Source organism: Lepisosteus oculatus, chromosome 18 (assembly GCF_040954835.1).
Source record: "Lepisosteus oculatus isolate fLepOcu1 chromosome 18, fLepOcu1.hap2, whole genome shotgun sequence".
NCBI lineage: Eukaryota > Metazoa > Chordata > Actinopteri > Semionotiformes > Lepisosteidae > Lepisosteus > Lepisosteus oculatus.
In genome coordinates this window covers 4,574,283-4,586,834 of record NC_090713.1, presented here as the reverse complement: position 1 = coordinate 4,586,834, position 12,552 = coordinate 4,574,283, and the positions used below count along the sequence as shown (strand labels likewise).

Here is a 12,552-nt window from a genome sequence, read left to right as displayed (position 1 = left end):
CATCTACCCACCTGAGCAACTATATACTTGTATACCGATAGAAAAAACCCCCAACATTTTCTGGAATGAGAATACTATAGTTATAGCTTATGTACTTTCACAAAAAGTAGTCAATTTGTTTTAAGCCCTCTGACCAGCAATACAGCTTGTGCAGTGAGGTATTGCAACTTGCCAATCACACAAAAGCTTGTTAGCTACACTTTTACCAAACAAGGTCCAGGTGGAACAATGCCTGATCAGCTCACCTTTAAAAAGACCCTAATTCAAAACTTAGGTCACTGCAAGAAAAAGGCCATACTTAGTTACTTTTCTGTGCATTACATAATGCCTAGAATGTCTCCAGAAGCAAGGGAGAGGGCCATTGGCATGCTGCAGGCAGGCATGTCATGTGCCAGTGTTGCCAGACACTGGAGTAAACTGCTCCACTGTGTCCCGACTGAAGAGAAGGTTTTAGCAGACCGGCAGGACAGATGACCGTCCAAGATCCGGTCGCCGTCAAGTGACCTCACCAGAACAGGACCGACACACCAGACTGGTCCATCTGAGAGATTGTTTCAGATCTGCCACCCTTACTGCTGCTGAAACTGCTGGCAGACACAATGCCCACATCAGTGACAGGACAAAGAGACTCCATGCTGCTGGACTTAGAGCAAGGTGACCTGTCAGAGGCCTTCTGTTCGCACCTCCTAGGCATCACACCTGACTGGTGTAGGCCAGATAAAGGCTGTGATGGACTCGTCAGCAGAGGCATCAGGTCACTTCACGAATGAGTCACTCTCCAGCCTGTTCTGGGAAGGCCAGAGTGTGGAGGAGGAGGTGATGCATTTATTTTTTCTGTCAGTATACACTATATATTTTCCATGAGTATTCCAAAACTTATTTCAAGAAACTGGGCCAGATGGCCTTGTGGCATAACAATTCTTGCATTTTGACCACTGCATCAGATGTGCCCTAGAACTTAACCAGTACACCAGCTGTCCTCCTGATCTAACAAGACTGGACCTAACCCATCAGAACAGCTGTCCTCCAGGTCTAACAAGACTGGACCTGACATAAATACTTCACACAGACAGCACCCCAGGAACTGAACCCAGAGCCCTGGCACTTGATGGGAAAGTATCTCAAGGAACCAGGGCAGACAGACACAAGCACGCACTCACACACACTTAACCCATGGTCAGTGGGTTAATGCCAAACACAAACCTACCTTTGTTAACAATATGTTGTCTAAAGAGACTGGACTCCCCCACTGAAAGACAAATCTAAAACATAGCTTGTTTCCTCACAAAAGAAACAATATGTTTTGAGAAAGATGTTGGAGGAATTTACAGAAAATCTCATCTTCACGCTTTGCTTCACAAAAAGAGGCTGTGTGATAGGACTGGGTTCTTTTAATTTCCTTAGGGGCTGGCAACATGTACTTTTTGTCAAAGTATGAAGCTACTATAGCTCTCACTTACTGCTGTTTTTCATGTTATGCAATCCTTTTTGCTTCTCATCCATTCTTTGCCTTTAATTCATATTGTGAAATAAAAGCAAATTATCAATAAACAAAATGAATAATTTTTCCTGCACGGTTTCTTGGGCGAACCACTTTCTGGAAAAACGAGTTAAGTGACTGTGAGGCGCAGATGTCTTTCCTTCCTGCTGCAGAGAAGATATAAATACGAGGCACAAAGGCAAAAGTTGGATTCCCAACTCTGAGTGCGACAAGATCATCCCTCCAGGTAAGTGACAATTTGAAACCTTTTTCAGAAGGGAAACCCAACAAAAATACTATTATTTTGGATTCTAGTGAAGGAAACATGCATGTTCTACTTGTGCACTTATTTTTAATGTCTCATTAAAATAATTATTCATGCAGCTCTTTTGAAAAACTGATAGTTTTAAAATTGAATCCCACATAGCATAGCTGTGATAAAATAACCCTATTATTTAGAACTGTTGTCTTTTTGTTTCTTAAATGGACATTGGTTTAAGCCTCTGGTTTAAACGATCACCCAAACTGAGTCGACTTCCAGGGAGTTGTAACAGGTATGCATTTTTTTGGGATTAATTGAGTAATTCAGCAAACTGCGATGCACTCTAGTGCTCATCTCCACACCAGCAACTCCTACCAGTCGGACTCTCCGGTACTATATAGCTAAGATGGTACCTCAGTGCAAAGGTCTGATTGTGCTTGTTTTACTTTATAGAAAGGAAAAATGCAGCTTGGGACCATGGCATCATGTGCAAGTAACTATGTTCTTTTGATTCTCTCTCTAACGATTCTCATTAAATCATAAGCTATTCTGGAAGTTTTTCAGCTCAACTGCATTTTATGTTAAAACTAAATGTTTATTTGCAAATTAAAAGTGTAATTGACTTATTGTGTAAAAATGATTAATTGAAAATCTTAAAGTCTGATTTTAATTTCAACTTCTCATTTCTGAATTTAACTTCATCCTGTTAAGTGGTTGCAAAGGAGTTATTGTCCTGTTAGTGAGGCAGTTTTGATGAGATTGTCATGACAGAGAAATCCCTTAATCAAGCCTCCTAAACAGTTCACCTCCCAGAACTTGATGCTTCTCTGAGTGCTAGCTGTACAGTGTACAGGTAAGGGTTCAAGCAGGGAGCATCAGTCAGTGGGATGAAGAGAGACAAGAAAAGACTAATGACTTGATGTCTCTGATGCCATTTGCCACACAGTGTAGCTGGTTGTATTTTTGCTGGCCCTCTGTTGTACCTTCATTGGCCCAAGAGTTGTAAGGCTCACAGGACAAAGGCTGTGTTTTCATTGATTTGATCTATACTCATCGCTGAAAATAAACATTCAAACAAAAGCTCACATAGGAAATCTGTTTCATTAACATGCATTTAGCTTTTAAGAAAATATAGAAAGGTCCTCCAGCCTGGGCTGTTCTAGGACCTAAGAATCTGAGTCACTGGGCCTTGTGGATTAAAATGTTATTATGTCTGTCGAACTCACAGAAATAAGTGTATTCACTGTCTGGTTTATTAATGTGTACCTCTGTATAGTTTTTTATAAGTTCTTTGCCCTGTATGGCACATGTTAATGCTTTTATGTCCTGTGCCTAACCTAATATTGCTGTTCTCTCCCAAGATGTCTTGCCGGGCTGCTTTGTGGCGCTCTTAGTGCATGTGCAAGCAGGCAGCAGCGTCACTCAGCAGTGTTTCCGGGATAACGATTACGAGCACCTGCTGGAAGACGTGAAGCAAGGCCTCATCAGGACTGGCCCTCCGAAGAACTTTGTGATTGTCGGAGCAGGGATCTCTGGATTAATCGCTGCAAAACTCCTGGAGGATGCCGGACACAACGTATAACTTTCCCTGTCTCAGGAGGCAGGAGTCTCACCCTCAGCTCCTAGAGGGTCTAGCGTCTTCTTATTTTTGTTCCAACTCCATGATTTTCACAGTTAGACATCTACAGGCTTGTTTTGTACTTCTTAAGGTCTTGGACAGCTGATTTGTGAAAACAATCACATTGCTAATAGCAGTAATTAAATGACCATACTTATAAATGACCATACTTGTCTGGTAATGTACTTGTTACCGGGTGGAGCGGTGGCACTGTGGCTAAGGATCTGCTCCTGTGGCTAGAAGGTTCAAATCCTGTGGCTGGCAGAGAAATCCTATCCTGTTGGGCCCTTGAGTAAAGCCTTTAACCCCAGCTGCTCCAGGGGTGCCGTATAAATGGCTGACCCTGCGGTTCTCTCCCTGTCTGTGTGTCTGTGTGTCTCATGGAGAGCAAGCTGGGGTGTGCGAAAACACAATTTCCTAATGCAAGAAATTGTATATGGCTAATAAAGTGATCTTATCTTATCTTATGACATTAATCATGTGGACAAACTATGAAACTCAGGAGGAACAAAACAGAAGATACTAGATGCTCCATGAACTGAGTCTCAGACACCTTTTCTGATTTGTGGGGGACAGATATTATAATGTTCCAGCCTTGTATTTATAAAACATGTTGGTCTCTCATGTACATTATTCTAGTATAGAGCAGGTTAAGATTGGTTTAGCAATTCCATCTCTGCCCAACTGCTTGACAATCCTTTTGGCAGAGCTGGCTGATATGGGGTGCTGGAGGATGGAAGGTGTTAGAATCCTGCCTGGTGCTCATGGTAACTGAGGTGGCTCAGGACTGAGTAAATCCTTCCACACCTCATCCACTGACACTATATTACTCTTCTGCTCCGGTTTGAATTTTGGGGACAATATTGCAATATTGATTCAGCAAAGATTTTATGGTCTGTTCTCATGTTTATTTATTTTCTTAAAAAACATAAATTGCATTCACAATGGCCTAATTTGCTTTGGTGCCAGGTGGCCATGAGTTGTTTTTTTTTAAAATTAGATGTGATGTAAAAGAATTTATGGACAGAAAGCAACATAATTTGCAAAACAGGAATATTTTGTGGATGTTGTATTGTCAGTAATAAAATTTGGAAACAGCACCTTTAAAACGAACACATTCAGGAATTCTTGTTTTCAGCATTTTTAAAAAGTATTTCTTCAGGTGGTTGGCTTGCTTTATTCCATTTGAGAACTGGTGTACCAGGAGGAAACAAGCAGAAAGGACCCATGCATAGAAGGTGGAGCTCTGGGCCACATAAATGCCACTTCTAGCACATATACACTGACACAGAACACACTTGGGATTGATGATACCACATGGAGAATCAGGCACAGAATGGTGTTGAGCAAAGGAACCATTAAAATATCCCAGGCAGGACACAATTTATGTTCTATTGGCTACCACTCTCCACCGCCTTAGTTTTTTTGCAGGAATATTCTTGCCAATATATTATTGCCAATAGTATCCCAGCAGGAACCTGTCATTGCATTGTGTCAGCATTAATTAATATAATCGTTTCAGCTGACCTGCCACTAGAGGTCATTAGGTCTTCTGTTCATCGAAAACTGCATTACATGATTCATCATAGGACTAATTAAATAAAGGGTGAAGGATCTGCAGGCCGTATTCTAACAAAAGATTAATTTGGACTTAGTTTGGTTCATTAAGAGACACTTAGCGTGGTAGTAAGTGTTGGGTTTTGTGTTGAGTATAGTCCTTTGATTGAATAAAGTTTCTTCACAGTAATTTAATTTAAGTGTGCTTGGTTCCCATCAGTCAGCAGCTGAGAGGTAGGCCTGTCACAGTCCTGTTACCCTTGTCCTCTGTACCCATAGTGACTTGTTCTCTACAGGTCCAGATCTTGGAAGCCAGTGACCGAGTTGGAGGGCGCATTCTCACCTACAGGAATGAGAGCAGGGGCTGGCATGCAGAGCTGGGCGCCATGAGAATTCCTGCAACTCATGAGTGAGTGTTTCCCTGGAGTGCTAGCTTCAGGATTTGATAAGGCACAAGATGAGCTGAAATAGTGCTGATGTTTAACTTTTTCCTATTGAGTAAATTGGTAGAACAAAACTGTGATTATTGGTGCAGCTGAGTAATTAAATGGTCATGCCAGGCTATTTAACAATATTGGCCTGAAATTGTGAACACATGGTTAGCATGCAGCTCCATATTAAACTAGTGTGTTACTGTACTTTAAGAACAATTGCAATGAACTTGGTCGCTGATATTAGTAAGCAGCCCTTTACTAACTTGTTCTCAATTGCAATGAAACCAAAGTAACAGCTGCTGTCCTCTAGTGGTTATAAAAGTGGGGAACTAACTTTAACCTCCTCAGATACAATAGTTTAAGCATCTTGGTAGCGTACTAAGCAGAACATTGGATAATAATAATTGCTTACAATTATATAGCGCTTTTTTGGACACCCCACTCAAAGCACTTTACAGGTAATGGGGACTCCCCTCCACCACCACCAATGTGCAGCCCCACCTGGATGTGACGGCAGCCATAGTGTGCCAGAACGCTCACCACACATCAGCTATTAGTGGGGAGGAGAGCAGAGTAATGTAGCCAATTCATAGATGGGTATTATTTGGAGGCCATGATTGGTAAGGACCAATGGGAAATTTGGCCAGGATGAATAACTGGCGTTACACCCCTACTCTTTTCGAGAAACGCCCTGGGATTTTTAATGATCACAGAGAGTCAGGACCTCGGTTTTACATCTCATCCGAAGGACGGCACCTGTTTACAGTATAGTGTCCCCCTTACTATACTGGGGCAGTAGGACCCACGTGGACCACAGGGTGAGCGCCCCCTGCTGGCCCCACAAACACCTCTTCCAGTAGCAACCTTAGATTTTTCCCAGGAGGCCTCGCAGGAGGTACTGACCAGGCTCACACCTGCTTAGCTTCAGTGGGTTGCCAGTTGTGAGTTGCAGAGTGATATGGCTGCTGGATCACGTTAGAATGTTCCCGTATATAGTGAAAATGTAATATAATGGAACTGTCACTAAGAAATTCTCCAAGTGATGGATCATGTTGTAATTAATTAAAATTGCTTTCTGTTACATCACAATTATTCTTAATTAAGTTTATTAAACAGTAATAGATACTTTATTAATTCTGTGAGAGAAATTGCAGTGCAACAGCAGCCTGGCATAGTCAACACAGCACAGTGTAACAAAATGATACAATAATACAACAATACAATACTGTCAGTACAGTCAGTGAGAAGTGCAGTTAAAAGTAAAAAATGGAGTATACAGAACTGCTCACAGTACAGAAGATACAAAACAAACTAGAATGTACAGTACACAAAAAGATGTATCTCACATTATAAATATATTGCACAACTCCCCAGCATATATTGCACAAAAATCAGTTGTAAACAGAGAATTTCTTGTCCTACTGCTGGATTTTAATATGAGAATCAACAGTTTTGTGGCGGAACTATTATATCTTCATATTAACATGATCATATCTGTTTAAGACAACAGTTACCTAACAGAGGAATTAGCATTCTGATATTTCTCATCTCTGCATTTAAATGTTCTGTGTTCTGTAACTCTTGTGGTATTTTCAGACTAGTCCTTCACTATGTACAACACCATGGACTCAAATTATCTGAGTTCATCCACGCAGATGACAGCACGTGGTACTTTACTAATGGGAAACTCAACCGGGTGCATGATGCTGATAAGGATCCAGATCTTCTGGGCTACCCTGTGGAGGATTCTGAAGGGGGTAAATCTGCTAAACAGCTGTACTCTTAAGCCATCCAAAAGGTAATATATCCATGAGAGTTCTGACTGTGGTGTTCACAATCTAGAGGATCATGTCTAATGGGGTAGATTAAAGGTTTTCAATGTGAACCCAGAAAGATGGGTGGGTAACTAGACCTCTTCCTTGAATCTGTTCTAACTTTTACTACTCATTGGTGCTGATCTTCCAGCCCTCTCCATTCATGTGTTTTGCGTAAAGCACAATCCATCTGTGATGATCCTTCTCACCCCTTGTTTAATAATTTCCGGTTACTCCCATCAGAACGCAGATACTGACTCCCCAACTCCAAAACCAACAGATTTAAGTTCTCATTCATACCTGTAGCCATATCCTTACTTACCTCTTGACCTTCAATGTAAATATGTCTGTATATTGTTGGTCCTGTCTTTTTTTTCCTGTTTGTCTGTACACCAATGTACACCAACACTGCTGCTGTAAAACAACTTGTCCCCTGGGGATAATAAAGACACTCTCTCTCTTTTCATCACTGGCCTCATGAATCCATTCTGGACTGTAGGATTTCCATAGTGAGACATGAGTGAGTACAGTAATTGAATCCCAATAGCTGAGACCATATGATTGGTCGAAAGCTGAAGCTGATGGTAAACCAGAATAGCAAACCTTATGTGGAGAGCAGAAATGGGTCTGTTCTACTTTAGAGGTGGTATGCTTCCTCTAGACCAGCTGTCCTAGATAGAACTGAAGAACTGGTGGATTTCAAAGTATACCAGGAGATTTTAGTCAAAAATCAGTATCTTCTGACCTGAAGCTCAAGCCTGGTCACAAACAGAATTTTCAACAGGAGAACAATAAGAAACTTGTATAAATCTCAATGTCCAGAAGGTTAAGCCCAAGATCAGTGCTGTTAATTGGTCATTGCAGTCTCTAGTGGCACATTGACGCGATGAGCTGAGTTTTAAAATGAGTGGATGAGAAGGGTCATCTAAGATTTTATGTGAAAGATTAATAATATGTCAATCTGTTAGACATGTTATTGAGCTCAAGAAAAATGAGACTTTCATGGCCTTGATGATCTAAGAGAATATTTTTTCATCTAGGTCATTGATGAAATTGAGAAAGATCCAATACAGTGCCGGTGTGTCCTCAAGAAATACGATATCTATTCTGTAAAGGTGACGTTGGCTTTGAGTTCTGATCATGATGGTTTCTAGCATTAATTATCCCCACAGTGTATAGAGAAAAAAATGTTGATTATCACATTTTACGATAATAATAATGTTTGAGCCTTCTACACATAAATTCATAAAGTAAAATATACTGTAGATACACCTTACACTGTAGTTTGGCAAAAGTCTAAAGACCACTTCAGTGTTTGTTTACAGATCTAGTTTAGTTTGTTTTTTTTAAATGATTGGTATCTGGTGGCACAGTAGTTCGCATTGACAGAAGACAACACATCCAACTACTAGTAATTAAAATAGATTAAATTAAAATAAATCTGTGATTTTTGACCATGTTGTCTTCTTTTACAAAGAGCTTACATGTTCCAAGCTTTCAAAACTGTATATTACCAGTCAAAATGGATTTTTGATTTGTCTGCTCTGTGTCTCAACAGCAATATCTAAAGAGAGAAAGTAACCTCAGCCGACATGCTATCCAAATGATTGGAGATGTCTTAAACGCACAGTCCCTGTTTTACACGGCCTTCAGCGAAAATCTGAGGAGGGAGAATGACATCAATGATGACGTCAAGTGAGATTTTTAAACCTGTGGCATTTTCTTACGTAGTAAAACTAGGTTTGGAAGGAGGCAATACTGACAATTACAGTGAAGACAGTGGACTAACTACAAAGTTATTCAATTTAATTCAAAATACTTTATTCATCCCCTAGGGAGTAATTTAAGAGTCAGCACACAAGCCTGAATAACACACTGTCAGTACACTTTGTTTATGATGTAAACCTTGTTGGGGAGAGATACGTTTCAAATGTCATGCATTGCAATTTAATCTTACTTATGTTAGGGTAAACTTGTTTAAAAGGAAAGTTGGAGGAAAGTTCATTTAAGAATGAATGTGTATTGGGCAGTACAGTGGTGCAGTATTTAGCATCGCTAGGGCCCTGGGTTCAATCCCAGACCTGGTATGCTACCTGCACGGAATCTGTATTTTCTTCCTGTTTTTGTGTGGTTTTCCTCCCACAGTCTAAAGGTTTACTGGTAGTTTCACTGGCATCTGGGAAAACTGGCCCTGGTATGAATGTGTGTCTGTATCTGTGTTTTTGCTCTGTGATGGACTGGCGTCCCATCCAGGATGTACTGTACCCTACATTCCATCCGTTGCTTGCTGGGATAGGCTCCAGCTCCCCAGTGACCCTGAATTGGAAGAAATGGTTAGAAAGTGAATGGATGGAGTTAATGTATCACTTTCAATAGTATCTCTACAAACTACATTTGAAAGGTTAGAAACAAGAGGAGGCTATTCAGCATGTTTGGTAGTTTAGTAGTTAATTGATCCAAAGATCTTATCCAGGTGCTTCTTGAAAGATTATCAGCTTCAACAACATGGCTGGGCAGCTCGTTCCGCAGTCCCACAACCTTCTTCCTTTGCGTGAAAATGTTTCTCCTACATAGATCTGTGGAGCTGATCTGATAACTTATTCAAATTTTCCCACACCCTCAATTTATTCAGTTATTCAAAAAATGGTCCCTTGAACAAGTTGCCTTAAACATGCTATCATACGGAAGTTTTTAACTGAAGTTAGGGAGGTGCTCAATTCGGCCCTGAGTCTATTTGACATCCTACCTCTGGTGTCCTACAGCTTTAAACGTCTACTATCTCTTTTCAACATAATGTCTACATTCCATATGGTGCCTGTACACTTCTTCTGTCTCTGTTTTTCTATTGGTGGCATTGTGGTTCACTTGTTTCTTTCTGTAGGGTTGAGCCTCCTCATCCTATGGTTAGGAGGTTGCCTCTTAACCAAACGAGTTAAGCCAAAACTTATTATACTTAAACACTCAAATGTTTGCAAAGCAAAGAGTCTTGGGCATCATTATTGCTCATAAGGTACATAGTATGATCCCTGATAAAGAATCTTGGACAATTTCTGCAATTCTAAAATTCAATTAAAACTCGTGACTGATCACTAAATCAAAGAGAAACATGACCTTGAAATGTCACAATAGAAAGAAGCATTTTCCAAAGTAATTTTAACATCTTTCATTTTTTTCTCTTGTTTTCATAAACAAGTTGGTACCCCACCTATGTTATTGACGGGGCCCTTGCCTGAGGCAAAAACAGCCCTCGGATCAATTATTATTGATCAATTAGGAACTCCCAGCCTCAGAACCGCATTTCATTGAGCTTCACTGTGCTTCCCTACCACCCTAAAACACTCTCTATCCCCAGGACTATTAACAACTTCCCCATCTTACAGGATGATCTATCCACTGTACTCCACTCTTTCCAACCACCCAATTATCTCATATTGCCAACCACCTACTCTGCATAACCTTCTTGTTCACAGCTCCATGGACAGCCCTCAGCAATCATCCACACCAGGTACTTTTCCTTGCAACAGAACTTGCTGCATCACTTGTAAATATATATCCCACAGCACGCATATTCAAGGCCCCTCTAGACAATTCCGGATCACTTCCGATGACATCTTGTATTTCAAGCAACTTTATTTACTGCATCTCTTACAGAAACTTCCCAGCTATTTACCTTGATGAGACACGCAGGAGACTGGGAGACCATTTCAGAGAATGAAAGATCTCTCTTTCATTTCCACACTTTCCCATTTCACCTCTTACAGCCATGATCATACTGATCTCCGTCTCCATCTCAAAGAGGGGTTTTGGAATTCCTATTCCAGAAAGACATCCATAACCAAACTTATCCTGAAACTAGGATCCCACCTCCCCCCTTCTCCCAACAACAGACTTGTTTCCATCTAATCCTCTCTTCACACCTCTCTTCACTTCTTCTTACTTCACATCACCTGAATGTCGATACTACTTCTCTCCTGCTCCCACCTCTTCTTCACTCCTGGCATTTGTTCTCCCATGCTTTATCAACTGCCAGTTTTCTTCTCTTTCTCACCCCTGAAGAAGGCTGCACAGCCAAAACATTGTGTAGCTCTTCTTTTCTTTTCAGCATGGAATAAACCTTTACTTGTTCCTTTGCAGCCTGACGAAGTCATTAACGTGAACTTCTGAGAGTACTGGAAAATGGTAAGGCAAATGAATTATAAAAATGATCTGTCCTCTTTATCCTTTTACCCCAGATTTTACAAAATAGATGGAGGCACAGACTTACTGCCTCAGGTTGTGAGAAAAGACCTTTGGAGCACCAGTGTGCTTCTGAATTCAAGAGTTTTGGAAATAAATCAGACCAGCAGGGGTGTCTGGGTTGCGTACAGAGACAAAACGGACAACTCAGTCAAAACGACCTCAGGGGACTACCTCCTGTTCACCGGCACGGGAAAGGCAACTTTGAACGTCAGATTTAACCCCCCTCTCCCCCTTCATAAAAGAGAGGCCCTGCGGAATGTCCACTATGACAGCTCGACTAAAATCTTCCTGGTCTTCAAGGAGCGGTTCTGGGAGAAGGAAGGCATCCGCGGGGGCAAGTCCATCACAGATTGCCCATCACGGTTTATCTACTACATGAACGAAGCATTCAAGAGTGGGGTCGGCGTGGTGCTGGCATCTTACACCTGGTCAGACGAGGCCACGTTCTTCCTGGGGATGAGTGATGAGGACTGCCAGGAGCTGGCGCTGAGCGACCTGGCAGCCATCCATGGAGAAGGAATCCGCGATCTGTATGAAGGAGGGGTGGTGAAGAAGTGGATCCTGGATGAGTACAGCCTGGGCGCCTTTGTGCTCTTCACACCCTTCCAGCTGACAGATTATTACCAGGACCTGCTCAAGCCATTTGAGAGAGTCTACTTTGCAGGAGAGCACACTGCTCTGCCTCACGCGTGGATTGAGACCTCCATCAAGTCCGCAGTGAGGGCAGCCTGGCGAATGAACAATAAGTCTGCTGAAGCTGTTTCACACATAAAGACAGAGTTTTAAGAAAGGGCTTCTGGTATCTTCTTTCCAAAGCACAATGATCTCTAGAGGGCAGAGTTCTGGTAAGCCCAGGCAAAGACCCTCCAGAGATCAATGTCTCACTGTAGTTATTCCTGTATTTCCCTGGGCATGAAAACAAGAGTAGAAGTTCCTGGGTCCTGTTGGAACACTGTGTCTGCTGGTTTTCATTCCAGCTGAGCTCTGCACCTCCACTGCTTACTCATAACTTCACTGATGTGCTTATTTGTTTAAACATTTAGCAGACTTCAGCTGAGTAATTTGCTGGCTACGAATAGTTGAGCAAAAATAGCTAATCAAGTAGCTCTCACTAGTTGATCAACTGAAGATGAACAGACAGGTGGGAA

General features: G+C 41.5%; 2 protein-coding genes across 2 annotated transcripts; both read left to right on the top strand.

Moving 5' to 3' along the window:
• The first annotated feature begins 1,681 nt into the window (after nucleotides 1-1,681).
• Nucleotides 1,682-7,137, top strand: LOC107075982 (L-amino-acid oxidase-like). Its single transcript, XM_069180147.1, has 5 exons — nucleotides 1,682-1,727; nucleotides 2,196-2,235; nucleotides 3,104-3,318; nucleotides 5,214-5,326; nucleotides 6,948-7,137. Exons 2-5 carry the CDS (start codon nucleotides 2,205-2,207, stop codon nucleotides 7,135-7,137), a joined length of 549 nt encoding a protein of 182 aa, XP_069036248.1. The 5' UTR covers nucleotides 1,682-1,727; nucleotides 2,196-2,204.
• A 585-nt stretch (nucleotides 7,138-7,722) lies between these two features.
• LOC138216057 (L-amino-acid oxidase-like) lies at nucleotides 7,723-12,226 on the top strand. The gene is made up of 4 exons (XM_069180146.1): nucleotides 7,723-7,749; nucleotides 8,206-8,280; nucleotides 8,724-8,860; nucleotides 11,398-12,226. Exons 1-4 carry the CDS (start codon nucleotides 7,723-7,725, stop codon nucleotides 12,188-12,190), a joined length of 1,032 nt encoding a protein of 343 aa, XP_069036247.1. The 3' UTR covers nucleotides 12,191-12,226.
• Nucleotides 12,227-12,552: the final 326 nt, after the last annotated feature.

Excerpts from the sequence above, each read along its gene's own strand:
- LOC107075982 (XM_069180147.1), top strand. The coding sequence starts at position 2,205 with ATGCAGCTTGGGACCATGGCATCATGTGCAA. Across the intron at positions 3,319-5,213 it reads TGGAGGATGCCGGACACAAC|GTCCAGATCTTGGAAGCCAG; the intron begins GTATAACTTTCC and ends TGTTCTCTACAG. Across the intron at positions 5,327-6,947 it reads AGAATTCCTGCAACTCATGA|ACTAGTCCTTCACTATGTAC; the intron begins GTGAGTGTTTCC and ends TGGTATTTTCAG.
- LOC138216057 (XM_069180146.1), top strand. The coding sequence starts at position 7,723 with ATGATTGGTCGAAAGCTGAAGCTGATG. Across the intron at positions 7,750-8,205 it reads GTCGAAAGCTGAAGCTGATG|GTCATTGATGAAATTGAGAA; the intron begins GTAAACCAGAAT and ends TTTTTCATCTAG. Across the intron at positions 8,281-8,723 it reads ACGATATCTATTCTGTAAAG|CAATATCTAAAGAGAGAAAG; the intron begins GTGACGTTGGCT and ends GTGTCTCAACAG.